At 43.9% G+C, this 21,323-nt stretch overlaps 1 protein-coding gene across 2 annotated transcripts in view; it reads left to right on the top strand.

Moving 5' to 3' along the window:
• LIG1 (DNA ligase 1) overlaps window positions 1–21,323 on the top strand; it is a 135,454-nt gene that overhangs the window by 13,624 nt on the left and 100,507 nt on the right. For both annotated transcript variants that reach the window (XR_004540810.1, XM_033960347.1), the window contains exons 8-9: window positions 830–937; window positions 1,537–1,593. Coding sequence is in view for 1 of the 2 variants with exons in the window: in XM_033960347.1 (XP_033816238.1) it covers window positions 830–937; window positions 1,537–1,593 (165 nt within the window). In the remaining variant the exon portion in view is untranslated. The remainder of the gene's footprint in view (window positions 1–829; window positions 938–1,536; window positions 1,594–21,323) is intronic.

The raw sequence follows: 21,323 nt of genomic DNA on the forward strand, positions 1-21,323 counted from the left end.
CTTGGTCCTCAGTTCATACTTTTACATCTCACTATTGTCTGGATGCTTTCTCCAGACGGGATGGACACTTCGGCCAATCTGTTTTGCAAAATTTGTTTTCTTAATGGCCAACCTTCCCTCCATCCCTCTTTTTGTTAGCTTGGAGGTCACCCATCAGTCAAGAATATGCTGCCTGCTTGTCCTGGGATAAAGCACAGTTACTTACCGTAACAGGTGTTATCCAGGGACAGCAGGCAGATATTCTTGCATCCCTCCCACCTCCCCGGGTTGGCTTCTTAGCTGGCTTATCCTAACTGGGGACCGCGCGCCTCTGTCGGGCGGGAAGGCACTCGCGCGTGCGCGGTGCGGTCTACGAGAACTTTCCAAGTTCTTAGAGTGCAATCACTCTAAAATTGTCCGTACCGGGGCTCCGTCGGTGCCGTCACCCATCAGTCAAGAATATCTGCCTGCTGTCCCTGGATAACACCTGTTACGGTAAGTAACTGTGCTATTTTGCTCCTTCTGTTTACCATGGTGCTCTGCTATTAATCTGTATTTTTCACATCCTGGTATTCTTGCAAGCAAAACCAGAGAAAAAGTTTAGTGCTGGCAACTGTGTTCATATATAAAACAGGCAACTGAAGTGCAGGAGGGCCCAGAACCAGTGGCAGATGCTAATCAGACTGAGGATTTCATGGGTGCATATAGAAGTGTGTGTGCACTTAAGTATAAATGCCCAGTTGCATCTAGTGTATGTATTTATTCCTTCCCCTCCCAATGTTCAAATATTCTGCTTTATCAGTCACTGATTTACCTTTGTGTATATTTGCTGCTCTTTCATTGCCTTTAGTATCATTGGGATTGCCAAGTCAGAAGCATCCCATGATCCAGTGGAGTACAACCCTTCCAAGAGCCGCTATCACCCCCTAAAGGATGCCTGTTGGAGCCAAGGTCAGAAGTGAGTTCCTTGAGGGAAGGGAATGTCTCTTTTCAGGACGTGAAAGCTCCGTGGGGTCTGTATGCCACAGAACTGCCATTTACCAAGAAAACCACAAGGTGACTGGTGGAGGAGGGAAACAAAAGCCCTTGGGCATGTCCTCATGGCTTGTGCACACAGTTGAGGAGGTGGGGGAGTGCAGGATCCAGCCCTCCAAATATTTTCAAAATTAATAATCAGAGGATGAATCTTTCGTTTCCTTGCTGTTCTGCTATAATATAGAAGCAGTCTCAATATCCATTTTACTAAAAAAAAAGATTTTAGTGAAATGTAGTGAATACTGAGCTGAGAAAACAGCAGGCAGCCATTCTAACATAAACACTGCTTTTTTATACCGCTCCTGACCTCCAGTCAGGCTCCCCTCGAGACAAAAGGTAACAGAGAAATCTGTTTCTAGTCTGATTTTCTATCGTGTTCATAGAGCAAGCTAGTGCTTTCTTCAGCACACAGGAGACCCAAGTTCTCTCTTAGAAATGTGGTGATCTCTAAAAAATTTTTTTTAAAAAAAAGAAATGTGGTGATCTCCCTCTCTTAATTTCTTTATCTCTCTACCATTTTAGGGTTCCCTACCTTGCATTGGCCCGCACCTTTGAGAGAATCGAGGAGGAGTCGGCCAGGTACATGCTTTGAATTAGTACTCGGGTTTGTTTGTTTTGTTTTAATAAAAAAGATGTCTGCCATACAGTGAGCAGTGGGTGTGGAAGTGCTGTTCTTTTTGTGGCTAGTGATTGTTGGGGGCCTGTAGCAATTAATTCTCTGTGGGGATTTAAATGAAAAGACAGGCCAGCCATTTTCAAGCAAGGTACTTTTAAGAATCTTTTCCCCATCCCTGTAGACCTCCATATATAGCAGTGTTTGTCTCCTGTAGGTATATTCAAGAAAGCTGAGAGCTTCATTTTGATGGTTAACACTGCTGGAGGGCTGCATCACTACCAGAGTTCAAGAACTAATTGTAGAGAAGGAATTCTATGTTAACTGTTCACTTTTTGTCCCCTTCCCATCCCAAAACATTAAACTAGTTAAAACTTACTGTAGTGATGACTGTTCTGAATATAATGAGCATTTGAAGTAAGGCAAGGACAGGCCTACAGAGTATCCAAGGGTTGGACACGACTGAATGAATAGTAGTAGTAGCTTTCAGACATGCTGATGGTGCCTCTTCCTCAGTTGACATGAAGGATAGTGGAGATCACCTTGAACCTGAAATATACAATTGAAAGTGTTCAGTAACCCTACAGCAAGGATCTCAAAGTCCCTTCTTGAGGGCCGCAATCCAATCGGGTTTTCAGGATTTCCCCAATTAATATGCATGAGATCTATGTGCAAGCACTGCTTTCAATGCATATTCATTGGGGAAATCTTGAAAATCCGACTGGATTGCGGCCCTCAAGAAGGGACTTTGAGATCTCTGCCCTACAGCATTGTCTTTTAGGTGAACCAGAGGTTGGGCCACATGGACGTCTTAACACTGTAGAGAAATGCAAAGTCTTGCACATAGGGAAAGGAAGCCCGATGTTCAACTACAAGATGGGGGGGATGGTATTGGGGAAGAGCAACCTAGAAAGGGACTTGGGGGGTCTTAGTGGACCAATCAATGAAGTCGGGAGCACAATGCGCAGCGGCCTCCAAGAAGGCGAACAGAATGTTGGGCATTATTAAAAAAGGAATCACTACCAGAACCAAAGAATTTATCCTGCCACTATATCGGGCGATGGTATGCCCGCATCTGGAATACTGCGTTCAATACTGGTCGCCGTACCTTAAGAAGGATATGGTGACATTCGAGAAGGTCCAGAGAAGAGCAACAAAAATGATAAAGGGCATGGAAGACCTCTCATATGCTGAGAGGCTGGAAAAACGGGGGCTCTTTTCCCTTTAAAAAACGGAGACTTAGAGGGGACATGATAGAAACTTACAAGATCATAAAGGGTATAGAGAAGGTAGAGAGGGGCAGATTCTTCAGAATGGCGGGGTGAACAAGAACAAAAGGGCACTCAAGAAAATTGAAGGGAGACAGATTCAGAACAAATGCTAGGAAGTTCTACTTCACTCAGAGGGTGGTAGACACCTGGAATGCGCTTCCGGAGGAGGTGGTAGAGCAGAGTACAATTTTGGGTTTCAAAAAGGGGTTGGACAAGTTCCTGAAGGAAAAGGGGATTGAGGGGTATAGTTAGAAGGGTACTATCCTATATAATAAAAGACTAAGCGCACATGCGCACTTAGGATATCGTGTTGCCTGCCGCTGTGGTGTGTGTTCCGTGGCAGCCAACCCAGCGGCAGGGAACATTCTGGCCACTCCCCTCCTCCCGCCCTCACTCATCCTGGAAGCCAGGCAAGCTCTCTCCCTGCCCGCGTCCTCGGCAGGGAACACACCTCGGCCCTCACTCGCCGCTGCTGCTGATCCTCCTGTAAAGAGAATCCCGTGCGTCAGAGGGAACGTGCTACCGAGGCTGGAGAGCAGCCTGCGAGGTTCGCTAAATCCGGCCACCATCGCAGGCTGCTCTTTACAGGAGGATCAGCAGCGTGAGAGGAGCCGCCGCCGGTACTTTTAAAGCTTAAAACAAAAACCTTCGGCCGCAGGCCAGCCCACGGGAAGGGAAGGGGGAGGGGCCGAACGGAGCAGGCCAGATCGCAGGGAGGGGCCGAACGGAGCAGGACAGCTCAAGTAAGAGAAGGGAATTGCTTCACAGGGACCTGGAGGGGAAGGGAAATATCACTGCTGCTTCTGCAAAGGAAAGTGTGGGGGGGAGAGAAGGGAATGGGGGTGGGGCAAAATGCTGCTACTATTTCACAGGGACCTGGAGGGGAAGGGAAATACCGCTGCTCATTCTGCAAAGGAAAGTGGGAGGGGGGGTTGAGAAGGGAATGGGGGTGGGGGAAATGCTGCTACTACTTCACAGGGACCTGGAGGGGAAGGGAAATGCCGCTGCTCATTCTGCAAAGGAAAGTGGGGGGGTTTGAGAAGGGACTGGGGGGGTGGGGGAAAATGCTGCTACTACTTCACAGGGACCTGGAGGGGAAGGGAAATATCACTGCTGCTTCTGCAAAGGAAAGTGGGGGGAGAGAAGGGAATGGGGGGTGGAGGGAAATGCTGCTACTACTTCACAGGGACCTGGAGGGGAAGGGAAATACCGCTGCTGCTTCTGCAAAGGAAAGTGGGGGGGAGAGAAGGGAATGGGAGGTGGGGGAAAATGCTGCTACTACTTCACAGGGACCTGAAGGGGAAGGGAAATACCGCTGCTGCTTCTGCAAAGGAAAGTGGGGGGGAGAGAAGGGAATGGGGGGAAATGCTGCTACTACTTTACAGGGATCTGGAGGGGAAGGGAAATATCACTGCTGCTTCTGCAAAGGAAAGTGGGGAGGGGGGGGAGAGAAGGGAATGGGGGGTGGGGGAAAATGCTGCTACTACTTCACAGGGACCTGGAGGGGAAGGGAAACACCGCTGCTCATTCTGCAAAGGAAAGTGTGGGGGGGTTGAGAAGGGACTGGGGGGTGGGGGAAAATGCTGCTACTACTTCACAGGGACCTGGAGGGGAAGGGAAACACCGCTGCTCATTCTGCAAAGGAAAGTGTGGGGGGGTTGAGAAGGGACTGGGGGGTGGGGGAAAATGCTGCTACTACTTCACAGGGACCTGGAGGGGAAGGGAAATACCGCTGCTCATTCTGCAAAGGAAAGTGGGAGGGGGGTTGAGAAGGGAATGGGGGGTGGGGGAAAATGCTGCTACTACTTCACAGGGACCTGGAGGGGAAGGGAAACACCGCTGCTCATTCTGCAAAGGAAAGTGTGGGGGGGTTGAGAAGGGACTGGGGGGGGTGGGGGAAAATGCTGCTACTACTTCACAGGGACCTGGAGGGGAAGGGAAATATCACTGCTGCTTCTGCAAAGGAAAGTGGGGGGAGAGAAGGGAATGGGGGGTGGGGGGAAATGCTGCTACTACTTCACAGGGACCTGGAGAGGAAGGGAAATACCGCTGCTGCTTCTGCAAAGGAAAGTGGGGGGGGGGAGAGAAGGGAATGGGAGGTGGGGGAAAATGCTGCTACTACTTCACAGGGACCTGAAGGGGAAGGGAAATACCGCTGCTGCTTCTGCAAAGGAAAGTGGGGGGGAGAGAAGGGAATGGGGGGGAAATGCTGCTACTACTTCACAGGGATCTGGAGGGGAAGGGAAATATCACTGCTGCTTCTGCAAAGGAAAGTGGGGAGGGAGGGAGAGAAGGGAATGGGGCTTGGGGGAAAATGCTGCTACTACTTCACAGGGACCTGGAGGGGAAGGGAAATACCGCTGGTGCTTCTGCAAAGGAAAGTGGGGGGGGAGAGAGACTGAAAGAAATACAGTTAGACAAAGGAGGCCAGGGAGAGAGACAGACAGAAATAAAGACAGACAGGGGACCAGAGAGACAGACAGAAAGACAGACAGACAAAGGGTGCCAGGGAAAGAGAGAGAAAAATAGCAGGAGGGAGAGAGACAGAAAGAAAGGAAGAAAGAAACAGGAGCAGGGAGAGAGACATAAAGAAAGAAAGACAGACAGGCATATATTCTAGCACCCGTTAATGTAACGGGCTTAAACACTAGTATAGGATAAAATGCCTTAAGTAAAGGATCACTTACAGGTCACAGACTTGGGGGGCCGCCGCGGATGCGGACTGCTGAGCACGATGGACCTGTGGTCTGACTCGACAGAGGTGATGCTTATGTTCTTATGTTCACTTTTCTCTGTGGCTCTCCTGTGAAAAGAGGTTTGTCACTTGATCCTGGACTTGGGTCTAAGAGTCAAGGGTTGGGATAGCAGGTTCTTCAGGCGCACTTTCTTAATCCTGAGACTAACAATAATCTCATGCTTCCTTGTCAGCCTATCCAGACCAATCCAGTTATGTACGCCTACCAGTAGATGGAGACCGAGAATGCTAAGGACCATATGCTCAAAACTCACCATGCATTTAGCGAGCAACACTAAACTAGTTTTAACTGCTACAAACCATGGAAAAGACCATGATTAGCCATTTTGGGCATCAATGGCTGAAATACTTTGACACTAAACCAATAGCAGCTTCTGATAATTGTATGTAAATGGATTATAATGAACTCGTCAATATTAAAATGAGCATGCTGATCGATACCCAGATGATGCACAAAATGAAGCACTGGGTTTTAACACTCTGACATCTCTGACAGAACTGGAGGTGCTGGTAGTGTTAAAAAAGTGCAGCTTTATTTTTTTTTTTTTAATGGGCACAGATACTGAGCCTGTATTACACACACACAATACCTGACCCACTTTTATTTTTATTTTTTTTTTTAAATTTTTATTTATAAATTTTCCATTCTTACAATATTTGAATCATATAAAATATTATTAGTTATTACATATCCAAAATATTATCATTAGTAATTCATAGTATTTAAAATATAATATGGTAAAGATTATATAATATCATATAAAATATAAATCCCTCCCCCTTTTTATATAATATGTTTCCATTAATTAATCAAATCCCACCCCATTCATATATAATTTTTATCATTGTGCTAAGAAACTAATCATTAGAATAATTTGTCAATGGTTGCCAAATTTTCTTGAAATTAAGAAGACTTCCCTGTTGTAACGCTAATATTTTTTCCATTTTATAAATATGACAGACAGAATTCCACCAGAATGTATAATTTAATTTGGTATAATCTTTCCAATTTTGAGTAATTTGTTGCATGGCGACTCCTGTTAGTATTAGTAATAGCTTATTATTATTTGTTGAGATCGGACTCTTAGTTCTCATTGCAGTGCCAAATAATATGGTGTCCTACATGATTTTCTAGTAATTTATTAATTTGGGGCCAAATTGAATTCCAAAATGCGTTTACACAGGGACAGAAAAAGATTAAATGATCTAACGTCCCTATTTCCAATTTACAATGCCAGCATCTATTAGATCTAGTACTATCTATTTTTTGCAGGCGCGTTGGGGTCCAGAACACTCTATGTAATAAAAACAACCATGTTTGATTCATAGATGCTGACCTTGTAGATCTTAATCTCCAGGACCAAAATCGTGGCCATTGAGATTCAGAAATTGTCTGACCAATCTCAATACTCCAAATATCCCTAAGACCTGTTTTCTTTTTTTTATTTAAAAATCCGTATATCAATTTGTACCATTTTGCGGCTTGGTGACCCAAAAAATCCGTCTGGAAACATAGAACCTGTAGACTGTATTGATTATTTAGATTTTTCCATTCAGGGAACCCTACCTGAATGGCCTGCTTCAATTGCATCCATTTAAAATATTGTGTTTTATTTAATCCAAATTTAATTTGCAATTGTGAAAAACTAAGCAGTGATCCTTCTGATATGACATCATTCAATGTTCTTATTCCTGCATTTATCCATTGTTTCCAGACGATTTTAAATCCGCCAATTCTGATCCTGGAGTTTATCCATATTGATTGATTTAGAGATTTAGCAATAGGTTCTGGTGATAGATTACTGATATATCTCAATGTTTTCCAAGTGTCAAATAAAATTCTGTGGTCTTTGTATCTTTTAGGCATTGTTATAGTTATTAATTGTTCTGGATATAAAGGGAACAGGAGCCGCCATTCTAAATACAGCCAATCTGGTACATTTTCCAAAAGGTCTGGGAGGATCCAATACATACCCTGTCTTAAAATATAGGCTTGATGATACCTATAAAAATTTGGAAAATTTACCCCCCCTTCCATAATTGGTCTTTGTAATGATACTAAAGCGATTCTTGGTCTTTTCCCACACCAAACAAATTTTGTAAGAATATTGTTAAGTTTTTTATAAAATGACCCCTGAAAAAATATTGGAATCATACTCATTTGGTAACAAACCACAGGCAATATCATCATTTTAATTGTTTGAATTCTTCCCCACCAAGAAAGATGTAATGGATTCCATTGCTCACACATTTCTGTTATTTTTTTCAATAAAAGTTTTTCATTCTCTTTGACTGTGTCTTCAATTGTATTTTTGATCATAATTCCTAAGTATTTTATTCCATCCTCTTTCCAAATAAATGAATATGGATCAAATAATCCTTTGGTACAATGAACATTAATTGGGAGGATTTCAGATTTATTCCAATTAATTTTATATCCAGAAAATGTACCGTATTTTTCTATTAAATTAAGCATACATGGAATAGTAGTTTCCGGTTCTCTTAAATATAATAATATATCATCTGCATATGCAGATAATTTAAATTCAAAACTGGTAAATGATATTCCCTTTATCTCCTTAGTTTTGTTTATTGCAATTAATAAAGGTTCTAGGACAATATCAAAAAGTAAAGGAGACAAAGGGCATCCTTGTCTAACTCCCCTATGCAAGTTAAATCTATTTGATAAATTATTGTTAATATATAATCTTGCTCCAGGAGTGCTATACAATGTCTGAATCATTTTAATAAAACCGGATCCTATACCAAACCATTGTAAAGCTTGGTATATAAAATTCCATTCCATTCTATCAAAGGCTTTTTCTGCATCTAAAGATATTAAAAAAGCTGGATCATTTATATTTTTTGCTAAATTTAATGAGTGGAATGCTAATCTAGTATTATTTGAAGAATGTCTTTTAGCAATAAATCCTGTTTGATGTACATCAATAATGAAAGGAAGGGCTTTTGCCAATCTTAATGCTAGTACTTTAGCCATTAATTTGTTATCCACATTCAATAATGAAATAGGCCTGTAATTTGATACAAGAGTAGGATCTTTGTTTGGTTTTGGTAAGACTATAATTATCGATTCTGCCATAGTACCAGAAATATTTTCATTCTTTATTTGATATTGATATAAATTTAACAGATGTGGTAATATTATATTTTGGAAAAATTTATAAAATTCAACAGTATACCCATCTCCACCTGGAGCGGATCCAACTTTAAGAGACTTCAATGCTGTTTCTAACTCTTTTAAAGATATAGGTTCTTCTAAACTTCCTTTTATATGATCTGGAATATTTGGTCCAATATATGAATTTAAAAAAGTTAATCCATCTTGTTCTTTATTTTTATAAGAATTGGAAGTATATAATTCTTTATAAAAATCAAGAAATTGTGTTATGATATCTTTTGTATTGGTATGTGTGTTACCTTGTGTATCTTTGATTGCAATAATCTTAGATTTTCTTTTCTTTACTTTAAGAAAATTTGCTAATAATTTCCCCGCTTTATTTGAATTTCCATAATATTGTACTTGTTTATTGAAAATATCTTTTCTCACAATTTGAGAAGAGATCTCATTATATTTAACTTTTAATTTTAATATTTCTTGTAATGTTTTATTTTCCCATTTCTCAATTAATTTATTTTCTAATAATTTAATTTGTTTTCCTATTTCAAGAAATTGTTTCTTTTTTTGTTTATTAATAAATGTTGAGTATGAGATAATATTTCCTCTCATAGTTGCTTTAAAAGCATCCCATAAGATCTCAGCATTAATAGTATCTGATTCATTAAATTGAAAGAATTCTTGCATTTTTATTTTAAAATCTTCAAGAAATTTTGAATCCGTTAGTAAATCATTATTAAATCTCCATATTGAATCAAAGTTTTCAATATCATAATTTTGAAGATTAATCCACACACCAGCATGATCTGAAATTATAATGGGATCAATTATTGCTTTTAGTACACGCTGCGCTATATTATTAGAAACAAATATATAATCAATTCGTGAAAAAGATTTATGGACCTGAGAACAAAAAGAAAATTCCTGTTCATTAAAATGAAGAATTCGCCATATATCTACTAAATCACAAGATAGTATCAAATTATCTAAGCCTAATGATTTCATGACTTTACTTGGTTTTTTATCCAATATCGGATCCATTACAGCATTGAAATCCCCTGCTACTATTAAATTAGATGTAGCCAGTGGTAAAAGTAATTGTTGAATTTGTTTAAAAAACTCCATTTGATTCGTATTAGGAGCATATAAATTGAATAAATTCAGGGTTGTATTTCCCAGAACCATTTCGATATGTACCCATCTTCCTAAGGGATCATAATTAATTAATTTAAAATCTGCATTACATTTTTTGTTTATTAGAACAGCCACTCCAGCTTTTTTCTTTAAAGCCGGTGCAAATAAACATTTAGAAATCCAACCTCCAGCTAATTTTTTTGATTCAATTTCTGAAAGATGGGTCTCTTGAATGAAGTAAATGTCCGCATTTTGATTTTTAAGGAACGATAATAATTTCTTCTTCTTAATAGGATGATTTAAACCATTGACATTCAGGGAATACATTTTTATATCCATCTAATTAATAATTATGTTGTGACCAATATTCTATAATGATTTACAAGATTAGTTCCTAGCACATTCAATAAAAATTTATCTCCTATCCCACCCAATATTTTCCCTCCCTCCCCACCCATTATCATATTCTGATTTGGAACACGCATTGGTCATGCAAAACCTATATCTCCATCCCCAGGCAACCAATAATTCATTATATTATTTAAAAACATATTTCTAAATTCAATATATTCTTTATACTTCCACCCTTATATAATTGTATATTATGTCCATTTAATCTATAAAATTTTATAAATTTACTGAGAATTATATATATTTGATTCATAAAATTAAATTCAATATCATGCATACATGTAATATAATACTCTGAATAAATAAACATATTACAAATATAGCTCTTATTCTCTATATATCTGTTATTCATCATGTAAATTAAATATATCCATTTTTATATAAATATTAATATTAATAATAATGCATTTCAATCATTTTCTTAGATCATCTTCATAATAAATTAATTTGGATGAATAATTGAATAAAATATACATTTTATATCAATAAATAAGTTGTATAATTTCATATTTTTTTATTTTATTTTATTTTTTTTATTTATCTACCAATCAATTACTTAATTTCTTATTTTTCATAGTAAGTTAATATGACTGAATAATTGAATTAAATAAAAATCTTATAGTAGACATCTATTTTATTAATTAATCCTGTCAATATTCAAATTATTTTCTTGTATATATTTCATAAAATTATAATTTTCTTACACAGAATTAAAATATTGTTTTTATAATAAATTAATATATTTCATTTTTATATCTTATTCTCAATATAGCAATAATAAATTTTCCTTTCAATATTTTTAATGATAATTTCATTGTAAATCATTTCATTATTCATTAATTATAATAAGTTAATATGCTATATAAATGAATAAATTCTCTATTTTGATTAAAATATGTATTTTATATAAATTTTTAAATAAATAATTTATTTATTTATATTTTAATATTTAAAAAAAAAATTTTTTTATATTTTATTTTATTTTTTTTTATTAGTAATATTAATGATTGTGGATGCTAATATTTTATTAATAATTAATTTAATAAAATAATATTATATTATTGCATCCACTATATCAATAAATTATATTTCCAGTTAGTAACATTTCTTATGTCTTAAATTTTTTTTTTTTTTTTTAATAATCTTCTTTATTTTCCCTTTTTTCCATCTTCTTTCTTCTTTCTTTTTTCTTCTTTCTTCTTTCTTCTTTCTTCAGCTGAATTATTCTGTTTTTTATGTAAACATAGGTTCTTTTTGTGTCAAAAATTCTTTCAGTTTTGCAGGGTCTTGAAAATATATGGATTTATTTCCACTGGATACTCTCATAGTGGATGGATAATATATTCCATATATGTATCCTTTTTCTTTCAGCTGCTGTCTGTATGTGAGGAATTGTTTTCTTATGTTTGCTGTATATTTAGCAAAATCCGGTACTAAAATCAGTTTTGATCCTTTATAATTCAAGTTTTTATTTGCTTTTGCCATTTTTAATATTTCTTGAGCTTGTTGATACCTTAACACCTTGAATATCAAAGGTCTTGGAGCAGCCTGGTTTACTGGCTTTCTTGTGGGGATTCTGTGGGCTCTTTCAATTTCTAACGGCCATTTTGAATTGAGCTGAAGCAGTTTAGGTAAAAGATTTTCCAAGAATTGTACAGGATCTCCCCCTTCAATATTTTCAGCCAGCCCCAAAATTCTGATGTTCTTTCTTTTTCCTCGGTTTTCCATGTCCACCAATTGATTTTTTAAAGCTGCTACTTCTTTTTTATCTTTGTCATATTCTTGTGTGAAGGATTCAAATTTCTCCATTTTTTCTTCCATCACTGTCATTCTCAGTCTTTCCGTTTGGATCTCTTGTTTCATGTTAAGAAGTTCTTCTTTAACTTCAGATATTTTATTGGCATTTTCAGTCAACATCAGTTTTATTTTAAACAGTTCAGTCATTATATCAGACTTTTCAGTGAGATCTTCAGTCTCCATCGGGAACGGCACACTCGATGGTGACAGGGGAGTTACTTTTGTTCTTTTTGCTGATATTCCCGATGTTGAAGGTTTTTCAGCTTTCCCCTGCTTCATACTTGCCATTTCCGACGTTGTTTTATGTATTTTTAGTAGCGATTTGAGAAAGTAGAAGTTTTATTTTTATTCCGTTTGTTGCCTGGATACGGGAGCGCTGCGGTTAGGCTGCCATATCGTGCGCGCTCCAAGCCACGCCCCCCCCACTTTTATTTTTAAAAAAACCTTTATTCGTTTTCATATCTTACAATAAGTGTATAATATTCAATCAAAAAAATTTTTACAAATCACTTGACATTCTTACTTATAATCATCAAAGCATAAAAAGAATCCCTCCCCACCCATCAGTAATAAACCAATTAAAACAAATATCATATATCCTAATCCCACCCTACTTATATTCTTATATAATAAAAAAGTCATGCATTAACAGATTTCTGTAATGAGTAATAAACATTTTCCCAAAGATAAAATAATTGTAATGATGGGATGGGGATTGGTGGTTAATAATTTAGAAAATAGTTTGATGTATAAAAATATATGAATATGTTTGGAGTATTAGGGTTGGACATATGTAAGGAAAAGGGAGGGAGGGGAGGGATCTCGGATCTGGTATTAAGAGTTGTAAATAGGAATATTATCCCAGGACAGCAGGCACATATTCTTGACTGATGGGTGACGGCACCGACGGAGCCCCGGTACGGACAATTTTAGAGTGATTGCACTCTAAGAACTTGGAAAGTTCTAGTAGGCCGCACCGCGCACGTGCCTTCCCGCCCGACGGAGGCGCGCGGTCCCCAGTTTCTTAGTTTCCGCGGAGCTAAGAAGACGCGCTTTTCAACGGCTGTTGAAAAGATTTTTTCCTTACACCTTCCCGCTCGCGAAAACCTCGTCGGAATTGTATTCCCTTTTTTTCTTTTATTTTCTTATAAAAAAAAAAAAAAAATAAGAAGTTTCTTTTTTCGAGTTTGCCCCGGCGGGGCCTGCTGCCACCATCGAGGCCTCGGCCTTCAATTTGGCAGAAGCCGTTTTTACTTTCATGCCCCCCCAGCCAGGCTTTAAAAAGTGCCAGCGGTGTGCACGGCCTATTTCTCTCACGGACCCGCACAACTGTTGCTTACAGTGCCTGGGTCCCGAGCATCAGGCTTCCTCTTGCACCCGCTGTGCCACATTAAAGAAACGGACACTAAAAAACCGTCAAATTCAGCAACGGTTGCTTTTCGGTGCCGAGATGTCCGACCCTGCGGCATCGACACCGGCTTCGGTCCCATCTCAGTCGGCGCTGCGCGACACCGCACCAGCGTCGCAACATCCAGGTAAGCCGGCTAAGAAGCCTTCCCCGCTGGAGCGTCCTCCAGTCTCGATAGCAGCGAGCCCAGTCCTGCCGACCACGAGGCGCCCGCGGAAGCGCTCCGCCCCTATTGAGGTGAGTCCCTCGACCTCGGGCTCCTCATCCTCGGGGCGTCGAGTGGCACCGCAGGTACCGCAGAAGAAAAAAGCGGTACCGGTGCACTCTCTGGACGAGCGCATTGCAGCCGTCCTCCAGGTGCAGCTTAAAGAGCAGTTACAACAGCTCCTTCCTGCTCTATTGGCACCAAACCTTCCAGTCCCGGTCCGGTCTGAGCCACCGGTACCGACAGTGGAGCAACCTCTATTGTCCGCGTCCACGTTGTCGGTACCGGTCCACTCTGCTTCATCGGTCTCCATGCCAGTCCTCGCACCGGAACCGCAGGCTCAACACCAGGCTGTTCAGACTTCGGCACCGCTACAGCCTTTAACATCTCCCGGTACCGTGTCTACGAGGTCAGGTAAGTCGGCTTGCAAATCCCGACACCTGGAACCCTCCACACCGGAGTCTCGAGACCGTAGCTCCCAAATTAGGGACCCTGATCTGTGGGGTGACTCCGAAGAGCCTCTTTTTTCTGAGGGTGAGTGTTCCTCTGGTGAGGAGAATCAGTCTGCTGCAGATCCTTCCTCTAAACCAGATTCCACATCCTTTACCTCTTTCTTAAAAGAGATGTGTGAATCTCTTTCTATTCCCTTGGAGGCTGAGTCCAAGAAATCCAAAGCTTTTTTGGATGCTTTGGACTTTGACCAGCCTCCAAGGGAATTTCTCAAACTCCCTCTTCACGATATCTTGAGGGAGACTCCTCTGACCATACCAGGAACTCCCCGTAAATTGGACTCCTTGTATAAGGTCATCCCCATTCCTGGCTTCGACAAACCTCAGCTCCCTCATGTGTCACTTTTAGTAGAATCCACACTTAAAAAGTCAGCTGGAGCTAGTGTGTATGCCTCGGTCCCTCCTGGCAGAGAAGGAAAAGCCATGGACAAATTTGGCAAACGACTATATCAAAATGCCATGTTAGCTAATAGGTCAGGGAACTATGCCTTCCATTTTTCATTTTATTTAAAGCATCTCATTCAAGATCTGACTGCTTTTGAAAAATACCTCCCTGACCGTAAGAAGTCTGCATTTCGCCACTGTTCTTCCTCTCTCCTTCAATTGCGGAAGTTCCTGGTTAGGTCAATATATGATACATTTGAATTGACTTCTAGAGCCACAGCCATGTCTGTTGCCATGCGCCGTTTGGCATGGCTCAGAGTCTCTGAACTCGACGTTACCATCAGGACCGCCTGGCTAACGCTCCCTGCTTAGGCGATGAGCTTTTTGGGGAGTCTATGGACTCCACTACCCAAAAGCTGTCTGCTCACGAGACTCGGTGGGACACTCTCTTGAAAACCAAGAAGAAGACTCCACCTGCCCGGCCTTTTCGCCAACCATCGGCCTACCAACGCCACTATGTAGCTCGTCCTCTACCACCAGCTACTCAACAGCCTAGACGTCAGCGTCAACAACAACGACAACCTCCTAGGCCAGCTCAGCAACAACAAGTGAAACCTCCTCCACCTCAAAAGTCTACCCAACCCTTTTGACGTGGTTCTCCAGGGCATAGCCAGTATTTCACCATCTGCCCATCTTCCTCGACCCATAGGAGGGCGTCTGTCAGATTACGTCAGCCGTTGGGAGATCATCACATTGGATCAGTGGGTCCTCAACATCATCCGCCACGGCTACTCTCTCAACTTTCAAACACTTCCTGCCCAAAGTCTGCCAAAAGAGTCTGCTTTGAACACCCCTCAATCTTCCCTCCTTCTACAGGAGGTTCAATCCCTCTTTCTTCTGAACGCAATAGAGGAAGTTCCTCTGGATCAGCAGGGGCAGGGATTCTACTCCCATTATTTTTTGGTCCCCCAAAAAACAGGGGATCTCAGACCCATTCTAGATCTTCGCGATCTCAACAAATGCTTGGTCAAAGAAAAATTCAAAATGCTCTCTTTGGCCACTCTTTATCCTCTTCTCACTCAAGGCGACTGGCTATGCTCCCTCGATCTCAAAGAGGCATACACTCATGTTCCCGTCAATCTGGCCTCCAGACAGTACCTCCGCTTCATGATCAATCACTGTCATTACCAGTACAAGGTATTATCCCAGGACAAGCAGGCAGCATATTCTTAACACATGGGTGACGTCACCGACGGAGCCCTCGGTACGGACCTTTTTAACTAGAAGTTTCTAGTTGGCCGCACCGCGCGTGCGCGAGTGCCTTCCCGCCCGACGGAGGAGTGCGTGGTCCCCAGTTTCTTCGTTTCCGCGGAGCGAAGAAGACGTGTGTGTTTTTTCAACGGCCGTTGAAACCACTTTTTTGCCTTCCCGCTCGCGCTTTTTTCCTTATTTTTTCTTCCTTTACCTTCGGGTTTATTTTTCTTTGATTTGCAAAAAAAAAAAAAAAAAAAAAAAAAAACTTTGCTTTTTTTCCCTTTTTCTTTCGTTTTTGCCCCGGCGGGGCCTGTTGCCAGTATACAGGCCTCGGGCTTCGATTTTGCGGAGGCTATCTTCCCCTTCATGCCCCCGCAGGTCGGTTTTAAGAAGTGCCAGCGGTGTGCACGCCCGATCTCCATCACTGACCCACACAATTGGTGTTTGCAGTGTCTGGGTCCGGAGCATCGGGCGGACTCCTGCACCCGCTGTGCTACTCTTCAAAAAAGAACCCTTAAAAACCGAAGAATTCAGCAAACTCTCCTCTTCGGCACCGAGTCGGCGATGGACTCCTCACCTTCAACAGCGGTACCTCAAAAATCGGCACCGTCGTCCTCGACACCGACCGACCCCGCATCGGCGTCACTGGCGCCAGGTAAGCCGGCTAAGAAGCCTTCCTCTTCCCTCGAGCGCCCTCCGGCTACGGTGGCGACACCGTCCCTACCGGCATCGCACCGGTCCCGCAAACGCTCCGCCCCGATCTCGGTGAGTGCCTCGTCATCGGCCTCCTCATCGCCGGGGCGTGGAGCGGCATCTAAGGAACCGAAGAAAAAGAAAGCGGTTCCGATGCCACCCCTAGATGACCGTATCTCGGCCATCTTAAAGGCTCAACTCCAAGAACAGTTGAAGAAACAACTTGAACAACTGTTGCCCACTATCCTGGCACCGCTCCTTCCGGTACCAGACCGGCCCGAGCCCCGTACCGAGCCCCCGGTGTCCACCCCTTCGGTACCGGTGAACACATCCATGCCGATCCTTTCGGCCCAACAACTTCAAGGCGATCCGGTGGTTCATTCTCAGGCCACATTGGATCCTCCTCGGCACCAGGCGGTACGGCATTCTTCTCGGGACCGAGATAGACGCCGGTCGTCCTCCCCTGGTACCGTTTCGGTGCGCTCTGGAAAGTCCTTGTCCAAAACTCGACATACCGCGCCCTCCACCCCGGTGTCTCGACCAGAAGTCAGGGACCCTGACTTATGGGAGGAAACTCCTCTCGGTACCGAGGAGGATCCCTCCTCATCTGATGAGGAACCATCGGCACCCGATGCCACCTCTAAACCAGAGCAGTCCTCATTTTCTAAATTTTTGAGAGAAATGTCTGCTGCCCTATCCCTTCCTCTGGAATCGGACTCAAAAAAGTCTCAAGCCTTTCTAGAGGCTCTAGACTTTGAGCAACCTCCTAAGGAGTTCCTCAAGCTTCCCGTGCATGACATTCTACGGGAAACGTTCTACAAAAACTTGGAAAATCCCCTCACGGTACCGGGAGCCCCCCGTAAACTGGACAACCTTTACCGTGTCATTCCCATTCCTGGATTCGACAAATCTCAATTGCCCCATGAGTCCCTTCTGGTTGAATCCACCTTAAAAAAGACTCAGGGCTCCAGTGTCTATGCCTCTACCCCTCCTGGCAGAGAAGGTAAAACCATGGACAAGTTTGGCAAGAGGCTTTACCAGAATGCCATGCTTGCAAACAGGGCAAACAACTATTCCTTCCATTTTTCCTTCTATCTCAAACATTTGGTCCAACAACTGTCTGCCCTCCAAAAGTACCTTCCTGAGCGCAAGGTCCCGCTATTCCAACAGCACATCTCTGGCCTTCTCCAAATGCGCAAGTATATGGTCCGCTCGATATACGACTCCTTCGAGCTCACCTCTCGGGCCTCTGCCATGGCCGTAGCCATGCGTCGCTTGGCCTGGCTCAGAGTCTCCGACCTGGACATCAACCACCAGGATCGTCTGGCCAACGCCCCCTGTCTCGGGGATGAGCTTTTTGGAGAGTCACTGGATTCCACCACCCAGAAACTCTCTGCCCATGAGACCAGGTGGGACACCCTGATCAAGCCGAAAAAGAAGGCACCGCCTACCCGACCTTATCGGCCACAAACATCTTATCAACGGAGATTCTCAGCCAGGCCACTCAACCCGCCTCCCCAGCAATCTCGGCGGCCCCGTCAACAGCAACATCATGCTCAGGCTCGATCTCAGGCCACTCAACCCTCTAAGCCTTCTCAGCCTGCTAAACAAACTCAGCCCTTTTGACTCTTCTCTCCAGGGCATAGCCAGTCATCCACCCTTGCTACCTCTTCCACAACCCATCGGAGGTCGTCTCACCATTTTCTCCAGCCGTTGGGAAGTCATCACGTCGGACCAGTGGGTCCTCAACATCATCCGCCACGGCTACTCTCTCAACTTCCAGACTCTACCTCCGGACAACCTTCCCGTAGAGTCTGCTTCAAACTCATCTCAAACCCCCCTCCTCCTGAGGGAGGTTCAATCCCTCCTCCTTCTCAATGCCATCGAAGAAGTACCTCCAGATCAAAGGGGTCAGGGATTCTACTCCCGCTACTTCCTGGTCCCCAAAAAGACGGGAGACCTCCGTCCCATTCTCGATCTAAGGGACCTCAACAAGTGTCTAGTCAAGGAGAAGTTCAGAATGCTCTCCCTTGCCACGCTTTACCCTCTTCTTTCTCAACACGACTGGCTATGTTCCCTGGACCTCAAAGAGGCCTACACTCACATCTCCATCAACCAGAATTCTCGCCGCTACCTACGGTTCCAGGTACTGCACCACCACTATCAGTACAAGGTGCTACCGTTCGGCCTAGCTTCCTCACCCAGGGTCTTCACCAAGTGCCTTATAGTGGTAGCGGCCTTCCTCAGGTCTCACAACCTCCAGGTGTTCCCCTACTTGGACGATTGGTTGGTGAAAGCACCTTCATCTCAACTCGTGCTACAAGCCACTCATCACACCATCTCTCTCCTCCACCTCCTGGGGTTCGAGATCAACTACCCCAAGTCGCACTTGCTTCCCACCCAGCGACTTCAATTCATTGGAGCAGTTCTGGACACCACGCTAATGAGGGCCTTTCTCCCCTCCGATCGCCAGCGGACCCTGCTCCATCTCTGCCGTCAGGTACTCATGCACCCCTCCATCCCTGCCCGACAGATGATGGTCCTACTGGGTCACATGGCCTCGACGGTGCATGTCCTTCCTCTGGCACGCCTCCACCTTCGTACGCCTCAGTGGACTCTCGCCAACCAATGGTCACAGACTACGGACCTTCTTTCTCATCCCATCTCTGTGACATCATCTCTTCAGCAATCTCTCCAATGGTGGTTGAACTCCTCAAATCTTTCCAGGGGTCTGCTTTTTCATCTGCCCCCCCACTCTATGATCATCACCACAGATGCGTCCCCCTACGCGTGGGGAGCTCACCTAGGAGATCTGCGCACCCAGGGACTTTGGACCCCACAGGAGCGTCGTCATCACATCAATTTCCTGGAACTCAGAGCCATGTTCTATGCCCTCAAGGCTTTCCAACATCTCCTCTGCCCTCAAGTCCTCCTCCTTTGCACGGACAATCAAGTCGCCATGTACTACATAAACAAGCAAGGCGGCACCGGATCTCGCCCCCTTTGTTTGGAGGCTCTGCGCATCTGGACCTGGGCCACGGACCGCAATCTTTTTCTCAGGGCGGTCTATATCCAGGGCGAACAGAACTCTCTGGCCGACAATCTCAGTCGCATCCTTCAACCCCACGAGTGGACGTTGGACCCTCCGACTCTGCTCTCCGTCTTTGCTCGATGGGGCACTCCGCAGGTGGACCTCTTTGCAGCACCTCACAATCATCAGCTGCCCCAATTCTGCTCCAGACTCTTCTCTCCTCACCGTCTGGCCCCGGATGCATTCCTGCTCGATTGGAGGGATCGGTTCCTGTATGCCTTCCCTCCACTTCCTCTGATGTTGCGGACCTTGTCCAAACTCCGCAAAGACCACGCCACCATGATTCTTATCGCGCCTCGGTGGCCTCGCCAACACTGGTTCTCACTCCTGCTCCAGCTCAGCTCCAGGGAACCTATTCTACTTCCTGTGTTTCCTACTCTACTTACGCAACAGCATCAGTCTCTGCTACATCCCAATCTGTCTTCGCTCCACCTGACAGCTTGGTTTCTCTCGGGCTGACCTCTCCGGAGAATCTATCTCAACCGGTCCGCCTCATTTTGGACGCTTCCAGGAAACTGGCCACTCTCCAATGTTACCATCAGAAGTGGACCAGATTTTCCTCCTGGTGTCTCCGGCATCATCAAGAACCCACCTCCTTAGCGGTGGAAACTGTCTTGGAATATTTGCTTTCACTGTCCAACGCTGGCCTCAAAACTACCTCCATCAGAGTCCACCTCAGTGCCATCACTGCGTTTCATGAGCCTATTCTCGGAAAACCCCTCACGGCTCATCCTCTGGTTTCCAGATTCATGAGAGGACTCTTCAACATCAAACCGCCTCTCAAGCCTCCTCCTGTCGTCTGGGACCTGAATGTGGTTCTCTCAGCTCTCATGAAACCTCCGTTTGAGCCTCTTGCCACAACTTCTCTCAGGCTTCTTACCTGGAAGGTGCTTTTCCTAATTGCCATCACCTCTGCCAGGAGGGTTAGCGAACTGCATGCACTGGTTGCCGACCCACCTTTCACTGTTTTTCACCATGACAAGGTTGTTCTGCGTACCCACCCTAAATTCCTTCCCAAGGTGGTCTCAGCTTTTCACCTCAACCAGTCCATTGTGCTGCCCGTCTTCTTCCCTAAGCCTCACTCGCATCCTGGGGAACAGGCGTTGCACACGCTGGATTGTAAGCGTGCCCTTGCTTACTATCTTGATCGTACCAGAGCTCACCGAACAGCCCCTCAGCTCTTTTTGTCTTTCGACCCCAACCGTTTGGGTCGTCCTGTCTCCAAACGGACACTTTCAAATTGGCTTGCTGCCTGTATTGCTTTCTGCTACGCTCGGGCCGGTCTCTCACTGGAAGGAACTGTCACGGCCCACAGAGTCCGAGCTATGGCTGCTTCTGTGGCTTTCCTCCGCTCCACGCCCATCGAGGAAATCTGCAAGGCGGCCACTTGGTCCTCAGTTCACACGTTCACTACTCACTACTGTCTGGATGCGTTCTCCAGACGGGATGGACACTTCGGCCAATCTGTGTTACAAAATTTATTTTCCTAAATGGCCAACCATCCCACCTCCCTCTTTGTTAGCTTGGAGGTCACCCATGTGTTAAGAATATGCTGCCTGCTTGTCCTGGGATAAAGCACAGTTACTTACCGTAACAGGTGTTATCCAGGGACAGCAGGCAGATATTCTTACGTCCCACCCACCTCCCC

The sequence above is a fragment of the Geotrypetes seraphini genome, chromosome 10 (genome assembly GCF_902459505.1).
Source record: "Geotrypetes seraphini chromosome 10, aGeoSer1.1, whole genome shotgun sequence".
NCBI lineage: Eukaryota > Metazoa > Chordata > Amphibia > Gymnophiona > Dermophiidae > Geotrypetes > Geotrypetes seraphini.